The 19193-nt window shown below is 36.8% G+C and overlaps 1 protein-coding gene across 3 annotated transcripts; it reads right to left on the minus strand.

Annotated features, from left to right (window-relative positions):
- Window positions 1-254: 254 nt before the first annotated feature.
- On the minus strand, window positions 255-16158 carry CCDC90B (coiled-coil domain containing 90B). Of its 3 annotated transcripts, none has more exons than XM_003766863.4 (9): window positions 15673-16157; window positions 11806-11925; window positions 11512-11615; window positions 7491-7592; window positions 6734-6775; window positions 6564-6635; window positions 6427-6480; window positions 4672-4786; window positions 255-616 (listed from the first exon to the last, which is right to left on the minus strand). In XM_003766863.4, the coding sequence occupies exons 1-9, from the start codon at window positions 15791-15793 to the stop codon at window positions 561-563; spliced, it is 786 nt and encodes a 261-aa protein (XP_003766911.2). In that variant the 5' UTR covers window positions 15794-16157; the 3' UTR covers window positions 255-560. The 3 variants fall into 3 exon arrangements, with proteins under 3 accessions (XP_003766911.2, XP_031817716.1, XP_031817717.1); XM_031961856.1 differs by lacking the exon at window positions 15673-16157 and adding an exon at window positions 13982-14125; XM_031961857.1 differs by lacking the exon at window positions 7491-7592 and having other exon boundaries at window positions 15673-16158.
- Between the last annotated feature and the right edge of the window lie 3035 nt (window positions 16159-19193).

The raw sequence follows: 19193 nt of genomic DNA on the forward strand, positions 1-19193 counted from the left end.
TCCATTCCATACCAGGTGACACATATTAATTAGAATGTACAATAAAAATCATTGTTTTTGGTCATGAAGAATAAATTTCAGATTCAGATAAGACTTAAAATTCAATGAGCACAGTTATAATAATCTTTTATTTAAATATATAAATATGAAAATATGAATTTTTCTTACTACTTAGTGAACAAACAAAAATCAAAACTCCATAAATAGGATCATGTCATGATGAAAAACGAATAAAGATACACTGAGTACTTAAGTTTGGGGAGAAGTTTACTCATATGAAACCAAAACTGAGCAGTTTAAGATGAATCCATGTCCAAGATACAATAAGTGAACTATGTTTCCAATTCTGTAAACTAGTTGCAAGGACAAATTATAAAATACCTTTCTACCATACTTTAATTGGGATCTCAATGACAGCTTTTTGGCACCAGGGAATAGGGCAAATGGATTTATTAAGGAGTTGAGGCAGGCCAAAATTAATTTATACAAAAGGAAATATCTTCAAAATGTACCAAAAAGCAGTCTTGCTCCTGCTGGTGATGATATTTGAAAAGTTGTTGTTATTTCCAGAAACGGTAAAATCCCAGTGCTATTGCCAGGCAAGTAAAAACAGATGCTGTAAAAAAGAACAAGTTTTTACTATAGTATGAAGAGCAGTCATAGCCACTTTTCTAGGGGTGCAGCAAAAGCAATTTTATTTTTTATCTCAAAGAGAAGCAAAACCCCAAAAAGCAACAAACTAGCCTTCTAGTCTATATTCCACATACTTGTCCACATAACATTAAGGACCATGTGGGTAAAATGCAAATAATCTATAACTGATAGGATATAAACTGAAAGACAAGATGATACAATTATATACTGTGGCAGATTAAAAGAAAACTGTTATGGGGCTGGTAAAACACAAGTAAATATGAGTTGAGAGGAGAAAATATGATTTGATTTTAAAATGGAATTTACAGATGAAATTTATTCTATTTTAATGAATGGGAAACAACTAATTACTGATGTGGGAGTTACTGCTGAAACAACTACCACATAGTCAGACTGACTTGTTAAAAAAAAAAGACCAAAGTTAATACAAAGCTAAAAGAATAAAAAATGAAATAAAGAGATGGCATATCTGACCTATTTAGGCAAGTTATTATTGCTGAAACATGACATGGATAGAAGAAAGGCTATCAGCACTGTAAAGTAATTTCTGACTGATATAAATCAATTGCTATACACAGGAGACCAAAAAAGCTCAGAAACTTCTTAATCAGCAAACAATTGAGTTTCTTGTCAAATGGAGAGATGTAGCAAGCAAGAGCAATCTTGCTTAAGAATATAAACTTATTTGTAAAATCTTATGGAGAATGATATCAGAAGATTAGAACATTAGTGGGTCCAAAAACAGTGAAGCAGTGGAGGAAAAACAAATTATGAGACCCAACCAAACATTCCAAGGACATTTAAAGACGAACCTGAGAATGTAAGGATCAAGAGATGTGAAAATAATTTTATAACAAACACTTTGTGATAAATCAATCTCTATCTTAACATTACAAAATTTCCAATGAAAAGGTTTGCAGTGAGTGTGAGCCAGTTATAACACATTACAAACAATAGCTATATGGAAAATTATCCACCAAAGATTCCATATAAAAAACCTCTAATAAAAAAATTGGGGAGGATGAGAAAGGATGTAGAGTGACCAATGGGTCCCAAAACATAATGGGGAGATCCTCTCTAGTGAACTTAAGGAAGAAATTGACAAAGAAATGTACCAGGTGGGCAGCCTGGATGGAGTGTGATCTCTGCTGGCAGGAATCTTTAGATCAAATAAGATTATATAATTATATTCATACTTATGTTACACGAGTGAAGAAGGCTGAAAACTATTAAATGAGATGTTTACTAAAAGCTTCAGATGTCAGAACTCTGAGACCTGGGAGATGCAGAGTCCTATTTAGGCTGGATCTAACAAAAAATTTCCTAACAAACAACCAGAGCTGTCCAAAACTGCAATTAGCTGCTTCAGGGGGGAGAGTGATTCTCCATCATTAGAAGCTGCGAAGCAATGGGTGACTTTTGTCATCAAGTAGTTGAGAAGACTGTATTTGAGTACAGGTTGGATAAGATGTCCTCTGAATTACATTTCAACACTAAGAATATTTATGGGAAAGCACTTTGAAACATAATAAAACAGACAAATATAAAGCATAGTAACATCTCATTTAGGGAAAATGTTTTTGATAGTTATTTCTGAAATATATTATTTGTACCAACGTATACAACTTCCTTCTTCAACAGAGGATATAAAATCTAACTTGGCCTCTCGGTAATGCATGGTTACCATTATTATAGTACACAAGTCAGTGCTATCTGCATTCTCCATCTCCTTTACCATTAGTTCTTAGATATTAGGACAATTAAGAATATCTGCTCTGAATACTCTTCCCAACTGCCTTTTGATTTTTATTATTTTTAATTAATTTTTTTTTTTTTGGTGAGACAATTGGAGTTAAGTGACTTACCAAGGATCACATAACTGGTAAGTATAAAGTGTCTGAGGCCAGATTTGAATTTAGGTCCTCCTGCATCCAGAGCTGGTATTCTTTCCACTGTACCATCTAGCTGCCCCACCTTGACTTTTTAATTTTCTATTTCTCATTTTCTAGGGGCTAGAAATAAGCCTTTTAAGAGACATTATTAACTTAAAAAAAATGGCTGAATGAGATTCTAAGAATGCTTCTTCAGAATTAAGTAGATGAACTATAGTGTTCATGTTTTTTAAAAATAATTCAGAGATGTGTTCAGAAGGAATGAAGTGGCTAAAATATGCCCTCCAAATAAGTAAGTAGAATTATTGTTTAGTTACTACCACCAATCTTAAAACTCCTGGTTTTACTAAATTCAAAGATTCATCCACAACAGCAACTCTTCTGAATACCAGAAGAGAGGGGAAGGAATTAAAGGAAAAGGGAAGTCCCAAGAGATTCTGTTACCCTTTACCTACAAGAATCTTTTTAAAAAGCACGTCAGTCTGAAGGAGGGTAACATTTGGAAGATAAGGAAAGAAAAGAGTCCTTGGTATTGTTTCAAACACATCTTCCCAAGCAAAAGGAAAGCAGAAGATGGAAAATATGTAAAGTGTGGGAGAATTATATGCCCGTAATTCATCAATGTTTTAAATGTATATTTTTCTCAGGGTGATTCACTCTTTTTATGTTTCAAGGTTCTTAATGTTAGATAAGTAAAATATTTTAGAGGCAACTCCAAAGAGTGATCTAAAGGAAGGCTGCCACCTCTAGTTTACACACAGAAATTTAATATAAAAGAAAAAAGTAATCAAGCTAGCGTCCAGGTAGCAGACTAAGGAAAAACAGCTTATTTTACAAGGAACTGTTATATAATCCAAACACCAAATCATCCAAAATATCAAAAGCTTATGCCACACCCCAGATGTAGAATCTGGTTCTTATACAAAAATATTCTTGTTCAGAACTCAAGTATAGTACTCCTAACATGCATGTTCCAGGGGCATTTCCATAGTAGAGCCCATAATACATACCATTCCTTTGCTTTAAGACTTCATTATTCTGGAAGAATGCTATCTTGTACTTCAAAAATTTTAACTCCACACTTATGAATCTTTTAATTCTCAGGGTAAGCCATATATGTTACCTTTGAGATGGAGCAAATAAATAACCACCTTGGAGGACAAACTTAAGAAGTTTAGATTTTATAAGTGCTGATTCTTTTATTTTAAAAAAGAAAAAAAATCATATTGTTTAACAAGATTTAAAGACGTCACTTTGCTCCTCTCTGCCAAATGTGTTGTTAAAAATCATGTCTTCTGTACTAACATCACTCTTGGTTTCTACACTGTAACCCTGACTTATTATTATCAGAATGTTTTTGGGAGAGTCTCAATGGATGAAATTCTTTTATGGAAGGAAAAACCTCTCCAAAAATAATAATCCAAGTTGGCAGTCTTTTACACTGGTGAGAAATTGGAGTCACACCTGCACATTGCCAGTTATGTGGCTGGCAATGTATAATGTAAGAACTCTAGGAGCTAGGAAAAGGGGATATGAGAACAGCACCAGCTCTCCAGCTGGGATCTGTACTTAGTTTCTTTGAACATGGGCTGCAAAGCTGGTGTGAATCAACCAGCTGCATTAACCATGGATGTTACAGGAGGTCTACAAGAAAATGTCAAATTATTGCACATTAGGACTACCTATATGTCACAGGGGATTCTTTTTTGGATTGGAAAGCTGCCTCCTCACATGTCACATCTGGACCTTTATTTATGTACTTTGATCAGAGAGAGCACTTCATGGGGAAAGAAAGCTAGTCTTGACATCAGGAGGTATTAAGTAGAATCTTGATTCTAGCCCTTATGCGCTAAATTACCTTGAACAAGTCAACTGATCTCTGTGAGCCTCGGTTTACTCCTATATTAAAAAAAAATAATATTTCCACTATCCACTTAAAAGGGTTATAAATAAAATAAAAGTCCTCTACAAACTTAAGTGTTTTAGAAATACAAACTTAAATATGAGTTCTTACATACTATCACAAGCTTATATATACATTGTAGCAGTTCTTGAATTGAACCTTAAATTGCACAAATCCGGAAAAGCAAACACTATCAAATTCCCTTCCTCCAAGAGGACTTACCTGCAAGATAGCGAATTGTCTCAAGTTTGTTTGACTCCATCAGTGTTTTTAGTGAAGCAATTTCAATGTCAATTTTATTACTGGTCTGTGAAATAATGTTTTTGATATGGGTATCCTGAAATGTAAAATACAATTTTTATCAATTTGTGGTGTCATCTCTGTTATTAAATGCATCTAAAGAAGCTGGATGAGAAAAGAGAATTCAGAAGGGCAAAGGAGACTTTTCTCCTGATAAATCACAAGGAAGAGGCAGTCAGACTGGTCTTTCTTACTGAAATGGAAATGAAAAGATAAAAAGAAAAAGTATAAAAATATCCTACATTCACAATAGCCTACAAGTGTAAAAATACCCAAATATTGGAGGCACGAATACTGACAAGGATTTTGTTTCTTGTTCAAGGTTGAGTTTAAATGTATTCAATTCTAAGAAAGAAGAAAAGGATCCATATGTACAAAAATATTCATAGTAGTGACAAAAACCTGAAAACTGTGCCCATCAATTGAGGAACAGCTAAATTATCCAATCAAACTAATCAATAAATACTTATTAAAGACATCTACTATTGCCAGACACTGTGCTAAGTGCTGGGAGTACAAAATGAGTCCCTGATCTGAATGAGCTTACAATGTAACAGGGGAGACGATATACAAAAAAATATGCACAAAGTGAGGTGAGCACAAGATAAATAGTAAATAATAAAGAAATGGCTCTGGAATTAAGAAAGGTTGCAGAATGTAGTATTTTAGTTCAGACTTAAAGGAAGCCATAGTGATAAATAGAGCAGAGGAGGGAGAATGTTCCAGATGTGAAGGATAGCCAGAGAAAATGCCTGGAACTGAGATATGGAGTCAGGAGGCCACTGTCATTGGATTGTTGAGCATGTGTTGGAATATGAGGTGTATGAAGACCAGAATGGTAGGAAAGGACTAAGTTAAGAAGGACTTTGAATGTTAAACAGAGCATTTTGTATGCTCTGGAGGCAATAGGAAGCTAATGGAGTTTACTGAGTAATAGTTGACATGATTGGACCTTTGCTTTTGCAAAATTACTTTTGTGATTCAATGGTTTCTAAGTGAATGGAAAAGACTTGAGGCTGGCAGACCTACCAGCAGGTTGTTGCAGCAGTCCAGGCACAAAATGAGAGTGTGCACTAGAGTAGTGGCAGTGTCAGAGTAGAGAAGAAGGTATACTGAAGAGATGTTGCAATAGTGAAAACAACAGAGCTTTGTGAGTGTTATGATATGGGGAGGTGATAATGAGATCTCCTAGGCTGTAAGCCCAAGGAATGGGAGGATGGTGTTATCCTCTAAGTAAGAGGGAAGAACTGTTTAGGAGGAAAGAAACCTGCTACCCACCTTGAAATAGTGAACAAATGGACTCAAGATTGCAGCTTGAAGTATATTTTCTCCTATTCTTTTTCTTGCTTTCCCCCTCCCCTGGAATACTGCTAGTATGGAAATCTGTTTGGAATGACTATATATATTAGTAATGAGTTTTATTTTTCTAGCTTTCTCAAGACAGGGGAGAGTAAAGGAGGGAAGGGAGAGAATTTGAAACTGAAAAGAAAATTTAAAAAACCACAACAAATACTGTACTCAAGCCTTGTGGTAAAATTTAAGTAGGAATAAGTTGGAAGATAAGCAAGAAAGAAAAAAGCAGTTTCTACAGTATTAAAAAGCTTATAAACTCCAACCCCAAAATGGAACAATAGAATGCTAAACTTATAATTAACAAGGAAACATATCCTAACTTACTCTTTTGTTAAATTCAGTGGTTGCTTCCATAAGTTTTCTTTCTTGATCTGTAAACTAAAAAATTTAAGGCAGAAAGTGATTAAAAACTGAAGAAACGAAAAAGAACAAATAATTAAGCTATCTTAAATGAATATTACCAGATCTGTCACTCTGCTCCTCTCTAGGTTTATATCTAGTTTATTATTTGCTCTGCTTCGCGTAGTTTCAAGCTGTAAAGAAAATGAAAAACATATTTTGAAATGACAACTTACTCTTGTTGGAATTTAGAATCTGTTCTTACATGGTAAAAAGAAAATGATTTACTCACCAATAGTTGCTGTTTAATTTGGTCTAATTCAATTTTCATTTTCTAGGTATAAAAGGGAGCACTGAACATTAGTATTAATCAAAAGATCATCTTCCATTTGACCTAGAAATTCTGAAACATAAGAATACTAAAAATTTGTGCAATCTGTGGATTTCTACAATAGATCTGCCCTATGAATAAAATATAAACTAGAGAAATTCTCTTGAAGACAGCTCATTATTAGACCCCCCCAAATTAGATTTATCTCAATAACTAGATTTTATATCCAAATACTATTATCTCTTTAAAATAATGATTTTTTTTTTATTTGTTAAGTGAGAAAGAATCTGCATTATCTTGTTTGAAACAAAATTCTCAATAATGTAGGTAAAATAAATCATTCTTCTATTTGGGAGGACAGAGAAAATTAATAAAAAACTAAAATGTTTCACTAGGCATAAAATTAAAGTAAGTTTGAAATAGAATCCTGACAGTTTTTTTTTTTTTTTTTCTGGGTGGAGGGGAAGGGCTTTAGTTAAGTAAGAAATGAACCCAGAGCAGGAGAGAACTTTATTAGTTTTTTTTTGTGTGTGTCTCTGAGCAACATCTGATTTAAACATAAAAGTCCAGGTGTTCTTATAAAATATTCCTATAAAATTTTTTAATGATTATGAAACACAAAATTTAATTTTGCCATCTGTCTTGTTAAAATATTTTAAAACAGCAAATTTTGTGATATGTATTAAATATGTGTTCATTATTTAAAAGTTTCTATTACCTCATTTTCTGCTCTCAGATTTGCAAATTCACTTTTCTCTAGAATGACCATATCTTTCCGGATTGAATCCAAATGTGCCATTAATTGCTGGACAGTAATTTCCTAAGAAATAATATTTATATACTGAATTAAAAAATGTTAGGCCCTATGGTATTCAGAGAAATTGAGAAAAGATATAATTAAGATAACATATATTAAAGTCATAATGTTGCCTCACTAATTTGAAGAACAATAATAAATCTGAAAATTGCTGTATTTTGGGTAAGAAATGCCAAAGTGCATAAGAATATTTCCTAGGAACTAAGAAAAATAGTTGGGTTTTTACCAAAGTATAAGGGAAAAATTTTGAAATTCACTTCTTTAACTTTAAGAACAAGCCTATCTGGGCATCTAGCACAGTCGATAGAGCACCAGTCCTGGAATCAGGAGGAGCTGAGTTCAAATCCAACCTTAGACATTTAACATTTCACACTTCCTAGCTGTCGACCCTGGAAAAGTTACTTTACCCTAATTGCCTCAAAAAAGGAAAAAAGAAAAGATAAAAAATAAAAAAGAGTAATCCTATCATAGAAGTGAAAAGCAATAAAAGTAAAGATAATTAGACATGGATTTAGAAGCCCTGGATTTGAATTCTAAGTCAGATATTTACTAGCTGAATATACAAGTCACAAATTCTGGGGCTGAGTCTTCTTATCTATAAAATATAGATAATAATGCTTGTTCTGCCTACTTTTCACAGGGTTGTGAGGTTAAGCACTTTGTCAAACTTCAAACACTAGAGAAACATGAGTTAATTTGTAACAGGAAAACCCAAGGCACTATATAGGATTCAGAAGCTGGTAATGAAATAAAATTAGTTGGAAAATGGTTGCCTGATTACTTTGAGCATCATTTCAGCAGGATAATTTATGAGTCATTTATTAAGCATCTTTATACTATGCTTTGTATTGGAGAAAGCATATTTTTTAAAAGTGGTTCCATATGCAACTTCAGGAAGTCACATGGCATTTATAAGGTTTCATTCAGCTAGAGATACAAATTACAAAGAGTAGCAGAAAAGATAATACTTTAAAATATAAAACTGTTTTAAAAAGTTTTGCTAATAAGTCGTTCTTCTAATTCTTGTTTGTACTCATTCCTCTAATACTCAACTTTCTTAAAATTCAACAGTCTAGTAGCCTATTATAAAAGTACTCATTTTTCTTAATCAAAGGAAAAGGAGGGGATGACAAAGGTTTGAAAAAAGACAGCTGGAGGAAGATTCTGTTAGTATTGTTAAGGATACTCAGTATAAAGGAACTTGCTGTCATTCATAATTATTAGCAGCCTTCATCCTTTAGAAAAAATACTGTGGTTACTGTTCAAAGTCAGGGAAGTAATATCGATGGCTGCTTTGCTAGGCACTGGGGCCAAGCAATCCTAATGGAACTACTTCAAATCTAATACAACTTATGACACCTGGGCATGTTAACAGTTCTAGATAATTTCTGACAATTCTGGATTTGGACTGCTCATCTTAATCCCAAGGGATACTCCTTCCTCTATTTCTGATTTATATGCTTATGGGGGAATGAGCGAAGGGGGAAAGGGTATGACTTTTTTTTTTTTTTAATAGCTTTTTATTTACAAGTTATATGCATGGGTAATTTTACAGCATTGACAATTGCCAATCTTTTGTTCCAATTTTTCCCTTCCCCCCCCCCCCCCCCAGATAGCAGGATGACCAATACATGTTAAATGTAATAATATGTAAATTAAATACAAAATAAGTATACATGTATGACTTTTTTTAAATTTTAAAAAATTAAATCCTTTTATATATTCAAATTGTGCCTAAACAGCAACACAACTGTTATTAAACCACAGAAACAGCAAGATTAAGGGAATTTTCATTCATTTAACAAAAAATATTTGATTGTCACCTGTGCATGAATTTTTTTATGGAGCTATTTTAAGTTTCTCCCCTGTGAAGTCCGGGTTAGCCCCTGGAGGCCTCAGAATCAGCGGGAGTCAGGATAAACAAAAGTCCTTGGTCTTTAGGGGTGAAGTGAAGGGGATGCACAAGATTGCCACAAGCTCTCCACAACCTCCCTTCTCTTCGTTCACCTCCAAAGTGACTCTGGCTCGTCTTACTCCACCCCCCAATTCCTCCTTACAATTCTCTTAACCCCAAGCATTGAGCCAGCATTAACTGTGAGAAGAGAAATTTCAAACATGTTAATAGAGTTATTGTCCAATAGGTAATTAGCCTTAAGTGCTTGGCTGTCTGATTCAAGTGCATCTATTCAGAGTTTCAGCCCTTTACCTTCCCTATGATGATGATTATTAATCATGATTATTTTTCCATTTGATTTCAGACTGTCATAGTTGGAAGGGCCCTCAGAGATTTAGTCCAACCCACAGCTAAACCACAATATAAGTAACATGGTCACCCAGCTTTTGCCTGAAGAAAGCTCTATAGTGAGGGAGAACCCACTTCCCACAAAGGCAACCCATTCTGCTTCTGGATTGCTCTGTAAGAAAATTTTCATTTTATCAAACCTCAATCTACTTTTCTGCAACTTCTAGCCACTACTCCTCCCAATTCTGCCCTTTGAAGCCAAGCATAACTACTCTTACCACTTTTCCATAAATAGCCCTTTAATTACTTAAGGGTAGAAGTCATGACTCTTCTGAGCCTTCCTTTTCTCTCCTACATAAATTATCTCAGTTCCTCATTAACCCTCATGATATCTCAGTGAGGCAGATTTCATTCTACAGATGGGGAAATTGAGGTGTAGAGGTGGTGATTTGCAGTAGAAATGCAGTAGAAAAAAAACCTGCTAAATTAAAATAACATATTTATAAATTAGAAAGCAACATATCTAAGATTTGAATGCTTTCAATTCTGAGTGTGTTTAACCTGAAAAATAAAATGAAAACTTCCAAAATCAGGGTACTCCATGATCCAAAAAGTACTGAAATGTCACTCAGTTTCAAACTGCATGCCACAGAACAAGAATAAAATATCCCTATTTCTGCTGTGGATTACTGCTCTGAGGAGGGAAGTGCTGATTTTAAAATAATCTTTGAAATATAACTAAAAGTAAAGAGAGTCTATTCTTAGGAAAATATTGTATAGTACTGAATGAAAATTAACTCATGGTTAACAAAATGAATCATACCATAGATGACATCATTAGTTTAGTGATTAGCTTAGCTAATTAACTTGTATAAAATTTACTGCTACTCGTTCAAATGCTTATTTTAATTTGGTTATATCAATGGACATTTATTATGATGAATTCTCATAATTAAGCCAGAAGTGTATCCTATTTACTTTAATTTAGACTTTAGCTCTGAAATTCTATGAAAAGCAGGTAGAAAGATTTAATTGATGGGAAACATATTGGGGAAGATCTCTTGAAATATGAAGGCCTTATTGAGAGATTGTGTGATCTTTAAAAGAACAAAAAGTCCAGTGGACAAGTATCATTTATTAAGTGCTCTGCTCTATTTAGCAGGCCATTTGTCCTTTAATGAACAATCAGAGAGAGAAAAAAAAGCAGTTGAACACAATTAATATGTTAAGCAAGTCATACCTACAAAGTGAGACCCACTTTTACAAAAAACAGGAAGGAGGTATTGATTTTTCATCCCTTTTAGGATTAGGATTGGTCATTATAATTACCAGTTTTGTGATATTAAGTAAATCACTTAACCTCTTTGACCTTTTGTGTTGACAAAGGCTATTTTGGGTGGGTTAGGGATAGAGGTTGGCTATTGTGTGATTTCTAATATGTTTTTCGGTTCCAAATATAATTTTGTCCAAAGAGAAATTTCTATATGTCATCATTTTTATAATTGAAGAACCAATGAATAGATCTGTTTTATTGCCTTAACCACCTAAACATGAATGATTTGGGTTTACCAGGAAAAGGAAATACCTTTGCTCTTATAGAAAAGATTAAAAAACAAACTAAAGGGCAGCATATGGACTAGCTTTTTTAGCTTAACATATAAATGATACATAACCAATTACCTGCTGAGCTTGAGTGACCATCTCCTTATAGATTGTGTCTAGGCTGACGTTTGACAGAATTATTAATGATAACACAATGGTTTCTGCTTGTGCTTTATTAAATCCTGTAGGCAAGAAAGAGACATTAGTATTTTTATAAAGTTGTAAATGCTTATCAGAATAAAATTTTATGCCATACCATATTTTTGCAGTATCAGATGTAAGCTGCAATGTGATGAAATAATGGACTATTATATGACCATAATATAATTTCACCTTTGAAGTATATATTCAATACAATAATTGGTTTCTCACCATGATTTTCCAAGTCTTGAACCAATGAATGGGTATCAAAAGTTAACTTCCTTTGTTCTAAAGGAGTTATATCTACTGTCCTCATGTCATAATTTTTCTTGGAGCTAGTGGTCAGTAAACCTGAAAAAGAAAAAAAGCCAGATTTTTAAATTGAAACTGATTTGTCAAATGTCAAAATCATTTAGAGGCTTATCTTTCACTTTTTACACCAATAATTTTTTGTTGAAAGCAAGAAGTTTATTACCTCAGCTTCTATTTTATTTCCAAACTCTGGTTAAAGATTGTGAGAGGCAAAGAGTGCATAATGCAGAGCTGGCCTCAGAAGCAGGCTGATCTAAGTTCAAATTCCATCTATGTCACATACTGGCTTTTGGAATCTGGACAAGTCAGTGCTAATGGTAGTTCTCTAAGGCTCGAAATTGAGGTACAGCAATGATATGTACTGGTAGAGAGAATTCCTCTCATCTGAGAGTACCCTATATATCAAAGAAATCAGAGGTTACGTCTTTTTTACTGTCCCTATTCAATTAAGCCAAATCCATTTTGAGCTATTTAGCCAAATTATTAATGGCAAAACCTGACATGGATAGAAGTCTAGATATCAACTAAAATATTTTTATCCATAAGTTTAATAAAAATCACTTGCCCTATCAGGGAAGAAAAAAGCCTGAATAGTAGCTTCCTGATCAAAAACTTGACCTGCCAGTAGGAGAGCTATGGAAGATAAAGACAATACTACTTTAGAAGAGAAAGGAGAAGCCAAGCAATCTAATGCAATTTAGGCCGTGCAAATACTCTTCTTTCCTTATCTAAAAAAGTAAACCATCTACCATAACCACATAGTCAGCAGAGATATTTCTTGTTCCATTCAACTTGTAATCCTGCTGAGATATTATTTCTGCTTATTTTACCTTATGCATATATCAACCAATGGAATTATTCTGTATTTTATATAAACATTTGGATGTCCAAGTATTTAGATATTCTAGGTAACTATCTCATATTAATCCCTACAAAAATAGGGGCTTGTGAGGAGAAGGCATTCAGATTCGAGGAAGGTCTGCGGGTCACTTCATTAGAGGGGACCAGGTCCTTTAATAAAGTGCTCAGAGCTCTACCTCAGTTTCTTTTTTGGTCATTCAGGGTTATTCGCCTCCCTCCCATCCTCCAATATCTCTATCTCATACTAACATCTGTTAGTATAAAGGCATAGTTCCTTTCAAAAGAATCTCTCTTTTGTAATTGTTGTACAGCATATGATCCAATTACTGATGCTTTTTATATCCAAATCTTCATTAAGCTCTGAATTCCATCCCTATCTTCCAACAATCATACTCTAGGAAAGAGACTAACTTTTTTTTTATGCCATGTTAGTCTAGTAAAGCCATGAAATCCTTAGAATAACATTTTAAATGCACAAAGTACAGAAGATAAATACTTTTTTAAAAAAGTTCATGCATGCCAAATTAAGAACATCTGCTTTAGGAAAAGTCATTCTTTTCAGTTACAGGTTGTATCTCTACCAGCAGAATATAAGCTCAAAAGCAAATACTGATTTGTCTTTATCTCCCCACCTATGAGGACTATAATAAATGTTGAATATAATGCTTCTCTTCTTTGGGAACTAACAATAAATTGTTTCAAGTTGTGTTTCATTATGTCCTTAAACTATTTTAAATGTTTTTTAATTAAAAATTTCACATCAAACTTACAAATTTAGCATTTAAGACCCTCCACAATTTCTTCAACAAAGACAAGATCTAACTCAGTTTCAATTGATCAAGGATGGACAGAAGCAGCTACACCCAAAGAAAGAACACTAGGAAATGAATGTAAACTGCTTGCATTTTTGTTCTTCTTCCCAGGTTATTTATACCTTCTAAATCCAATTCTCCCTGAGCAACAAGAGAACTGTTCGGTTCTGCACACATATATTGTATCCAAGATCTACTGCAACCTATTTAACATGTATAGGACTGCTTGCCATCTGGGGGAGGGGGTGGAGGGAGGGAGGGGAAAAATCGGAACAGAAAGTGAGTGCAAGGGATAATGTTGTAAAAAATTACCCTGGCATGGGTTCTGTCAATAAAAAGTTATAAAAAAAAAAAAAAAAAAAAGACCCTCCACAATCTGCCCCAAACTTATCTTTCCCCAACTTTGCTCTAGCTAAATTTACCTGCTTTGGTGCTTTCCCACCACTTCTGCATTTTTGTTCATCCTGCTCCCTGTTGGAATGGCTTCCATTTGGTTTTTTCCAAATCTTGTACTCCCCTAAAATTCAGTTAAAATGTTGCTGGCTTCATAAAGTCTTTCCCTCATATTTGAGTGTGATAACAATGATAATTATTGTCCCACATGTACAGATCTTTAAAAATTGCAAATAGCTTTACGGACCATTATTCCTCGAACCTCACTACAACTCTGAGAAATTCTATTTTTCCCATTTTGCAGAGGAAACTGAAGCTCAAGGTTATCTTGCTTTCTCAAGGTCACCCAGTGCTGTTTTAGATAAGAATTAAACATAGGTCTTCCTAATTTCAAATCAAGCACTCTGTCATGTTGCCTTAATCTCACTGATTTCTGGTAGCTCCCAAATCTCTCAGTCCAATTGCTTATCCATCTGTGTTGGATGAACATGTTTTTCTAGCAACCATTGGGCTTTTCTGCCTGTCATTGTAAAAATGTATTATTAGTATAATATGTAATATAGCCTAGTTATCATGTATATGCACTAGTAATATATACGTGTATAATACTAGTAATAATACATTACATCATATATAATATATACATACACACAAGCACTAATAACATGTTTATGGATCACATATATATGTATATGTGCCAGTATCATATATATATATGTATATATGTATTTGTGCACATGCACTAATAACACACACACATATGGATGTGTTTGTGTATCTCACTACTTTCCTATGTATATCACTAGTGTCATATGTACGGGGCTTAGTACCACACATGTGCTGGTATATATGTATGTGCACCAGTATCTTGTGCATAGGGACCAGTATCACATAAACGCGATGTGTATGTATATGCATTTGTATCACACGTGTCTCGGAACTAGCACCAACCTCAGCCGTCATCTGGCTTCACCTGTAACTAAGCGGAAACGCCAGGGAAGGGCACAAGCGTTTCAGGGCTCAGTCGGCGCCAGGTGGGGCACTCAGTACGGGGCCACCACGATACCCCCTCCCCAGCTAAGCCAGCTAGGAACACCCGAGCAAACGAAACCCCCGCCCTCGCCCTCCGGGCGCTCCCGGTCTAACGGACCAGGCAGGGCGCGGACTCCGCTCGGGAGGGCGGAATTCGCTCCGGAAGCAGCAGCCCGTTCCCTGGGGAGAGCGCTCTGCCCGTTACGCTTGCCTCCCTGTGCGGAGTGAGACGCACTCTCTGCTAACCCGTGCGCGCTTGGGCGACGGCTACCAGCGGGAACTGAGGGGGCTCCCTCCGTGCAGCATCCCGTTCTGCGCCCAGGACAGCAGGCTGAGCTCGGAAGTGCCGCCCCCCATTCCGCCGGTCCCTCAACCTCCCGGAGCTTCATTTTCTCATCTACAACGGACCACCGCCCCCGGGCGTCCCCTCCGCGTCCAGCATCACCAAAGCCGGCCTGGCCCATCCCCAGGCACGCCCTGCTCTCCCCGAGGGCTCCGCGGGGAGGATGCTGGGTGACAGGAGCAGAACTGACTCAAACGGGGAAGGGCAGCGGAGGGCGCCCCAGAGCGGCGGGGGGCGCGAACACGCTCTGGCCTGGCACCCCCTCACCAGCAGGAGGCTCAGAAGTTCGGGGGGGGGGGTGATCAAATGGGGACAGCTAGCAGGGGTCGCGCGGGCTCCTCTCACCTCTCCTCGCGGCCAATGGGCCGCCCGCTCCGCCGACGGGCCTCCCGTGAAGGGAAAGGACCCCCGAGAGCCTCCCGCTACCGGCGGGGCGAAGGAGCCGCAGTGGCCAAAGCCCCCACATACTTTTCAGGGCATCCAGGTTTCACGTAGTGAGGCGGTTCCGGAAAACTAGTTTGGTTACGCAAACATTTTTGAGAGGAGTAGTCGCGTTTCCACAGTCTCCTGGGAAATGTAGTCTCCGACCTGTGAAATCCTCCACAGGAAATGTCGTTTTGGCCGCCTACGTCCGGGTACCGATGAGGCATACCCGGAGCCCCAGTGAAATTCCGCGTTTTATGCAAAGTCCCTTAATAGTCCGGCACACCCGCCCTTCTTCTTTCCCTCACCCTTGCCATTCCCGCGTCCCCGACTTGTTGGCGCTGGTAGCCGGCCCTCAGGCAAGCGGAATCTTCCAGGGGAAAAGATCTGACCCTCGGGAAAGTCTTTCCCCTTAACGACACAAAACATCCTCTGGGAAACGTAGTTTTTGCTGGGCCGTAGTGCGTCTCGGGAACTGGAAATCATTGAATCCTCGATGCTTCTGGGAAATGTAGTCCGGGAGAACCGAAGTTTATTTTTTGCCGGTGGGGTGTTGTACTCCTGACGCCCTCTTCAGTCTTGGAGGCCAAGCTTTAGGGTGCAGCGGGAACGTCCGCGGGTACCTGCGTCTCAAGTCAGAAAGGCTCTAATCCGACTTGAGCGAGTCACTTTAACCTCTGTTTCAGTGTCGGGATTTACCTCCCGGGATTATGTGAGGATCAAATGAGATGATGGTGTTTTTTTTTTTTTTTTTTTTTTTTTTTTTTTTTTTTTTTTTTTTTTTTTTTTTTAACATACCCGACGTGCATAAATCTGCCAAATGGGCTGTTTTAGAAGTATCTGCATTTAGTGAGTGCTTATTTCATCAAGCGCTTTGGGACTCAATTTCATGGAATGAAAGAAGCTTCTCCAGCTTGTAACCGAATAAAACTCTCCCCTAACATGCCCGGAACACATGCCCGGCTTTTTAATATAAAGTTATTTTATTAGAATAGTTAGATGTTAGTTAATAGTAGTAGTTAGTTGATAGTAGTTAATAGGTAGATTAACTGGTATTGATGCCGATCACTGTAGCCAAACAGGATAGGCAATTCATGGATCATTTAAATACAGTAATGCTCATCTTCGGGTAATGTTTTAGGACCACAAAGCGCTGTTTGATTCTTATGGCAGTGGCACAAGACACAGCAACCCAAATATCATTATGCATGTTTTATAGGCGATTGAACTGAGGCTTAGTCTCTGACTTGCCCCAGATGGTATACTCAGTAAGCTGTTGGCAGGATAGCAGGGCAGAAAGGCATGGGAGCTAGGGAAGGCAAATAGGACTGGCAGATATTGGCAGATAACTGAGAGGTCAATGATTTATTCCCATTGTCAGAACAGTATGTGTATTCCTTCTATATTATGAGAGCCTCTAATGACAGGGAACTTGCTACCTCACAAGGCAATCCATTTCACGTTTGGGCAGTCTTCATTATTGGGAAGTATATTTTTATTGAGTTGAAATATGTTTATAACTATCCTCCAAATTCTTAATTTTACCCACTGGGACTGCATATAACAAATCTAATTCCTCCATATGACAGTTCTTTCCCATATTACCCAGCCGTTTTCCATGGGTATTTTACCATTTGCTCCAGTGCTAATCTTGTTTTTCCCCTTTGGAAGAAGTCTCTCTGGGGATCATGTCCCACTTCTCTGTCTCTCTGTCTCTGTCTCTGTCTTTCTTTGTCTCTGTGCCTCTGTCTCTGTCTCTGTGCCTCTATTTCTGTCTCTGTTTCTCTTTTTCTGTCCCTCTCTGTCTTTCTCTCTGTCTCTTTATCTCTGTCTCCTCTATCTTTTCTCTCTGTCTCTCCCTATCTCTGTCTCTCTCTCTGTCTCTGTGCCTCTTTCTCTGTTTCTCTCTTTCTGTCTCTTTATCTCTGTCTCCTCTTTCTGTCTCTCTATCTTTTCTCTCTGTCTCTGTCTGTGTGTGTGTGTGTGTGAATGCACTTTGTTTCGGAACTTTGAACTCGTCGGCGAACCTCTCTTCTAACATCCTATTCCTCCTGATTACAGACAAGAAATGTAAGAAGAAATGAGCCTCTTTGGGAAGGGCTTTAAATGTCAAGCAGAGCATTTTATATTTGATATTGGAGGTAATAGGGAATCTCTGGAAGAATAAAGTAGGAGGGTGATATGGTCAGACCTGAACTTTAGGAAGATCACTTTGTAAAGTCAGTGGAGGCAGAGAGACCAACGGTACAGAAGAGTGGAATCCATGAGTGGCTGTGTGAGAGAAGAGAAATGGAAGGACACAAGGGATGTTGTGAAGGTAGAAAATTCAAGATTTGACAGAAGATTAGATATGTGGGGCAAATGTGAAGGAGGAGTGGAGGATGGTACCAAGGCTGCCAGTCTGGGTGATACCCCAGCACACATTAGACATTTAGTAAATGCTTTTTCATTTCTTTTTTTCATTCTTTTAGACAGCAGCCATGTTTCTCTTTTTTTAATATTTTTTTCTGAGGCAATTGGGGTTAAGTGACTTGCCCAGGGTCGCACAACTAGGAAGTGCTAAGTGTCTGAGATTAGATTTGAACTCAAGTCCTCCTGACTTCGGGGCTGGTGCCCTATCCAGTGCACCACTTAGCTGCCCCCATGTTTCTCTTTGCAAAGGATGATTCTGACCATATCATTTTCCTCTTAAATAAAATACATAATCTTTGGTTTGACTTTTAAAACTTTTAAAACCTCTCAAAGTTTGGTTCTGACTTACCTTTCCAGACTAATTTCATTTTACCCCCCAGGACTCGGACTGGAACCCTATATGCTTAATTGCTCCCCTCTAACTCACCTCTATGTCTTTTTGTAGGCAGTTCCACTTGCACAGGATGGACTTTTTCTTCACCTGGGCCTCTTCAAATATTTAATTCCCTTAACACATCTACCCAAACAAAGCCTTTTAGGATGCCACTTGTTTCTGCTCTTCCTAATTATTTGAAATTTCTATGACTTCTCTGTGTACTTCTTATTTCCTTTTAGTAGAAGGTAAGTTTCTTGAGGGCAGGTATCATTTCATTGTCCTTTTTCCTCTAGCATGTAGCATAAAGGTGAATTCAATGTATCATCCTTTGCCTTCAAAGTTTTCTCTTTTTTTATTTTTGGTTTTTTTAAAAATAATTTTTTTAAATTACACATGAAAATATTTAACATTTGTTTTTTTAATTTTAAATTCCAAATTCTCTTCCTCCTTCCCTCTTAAAATCATTTTTTTTCTGAGTTAGCATTTCAGTGTCTTGTAAATAATTCCCAGAAAACATTTTTTCAAGCCCTCCCATCATGGCCACTTTTCTTTGGACTTATCTCTACTTATCTTTGACCTTTTTCCACTGTACAGAATAATTTCAAAAGATGCTAATTCTGGGTATGATTTTACAGTGTTTAGCCCAACTTTCTTT

This window comes from Sarcophilus harrisii, chromosome 3 (assembly GCF_902635505.1).
Source record: "Sarcophilus harrisii chromosome 3, mSarHar1.11, whole genome shotgun sequence".
In the NCBI taxonomy this organism is placed as follows: domain Eukaryota; kingdom Metazoa; phylum Chordata; class Mammalia; order Dasyuromorphia; family Dasyuridae; genus Sarcophilus; species Sarcophilus harrisii.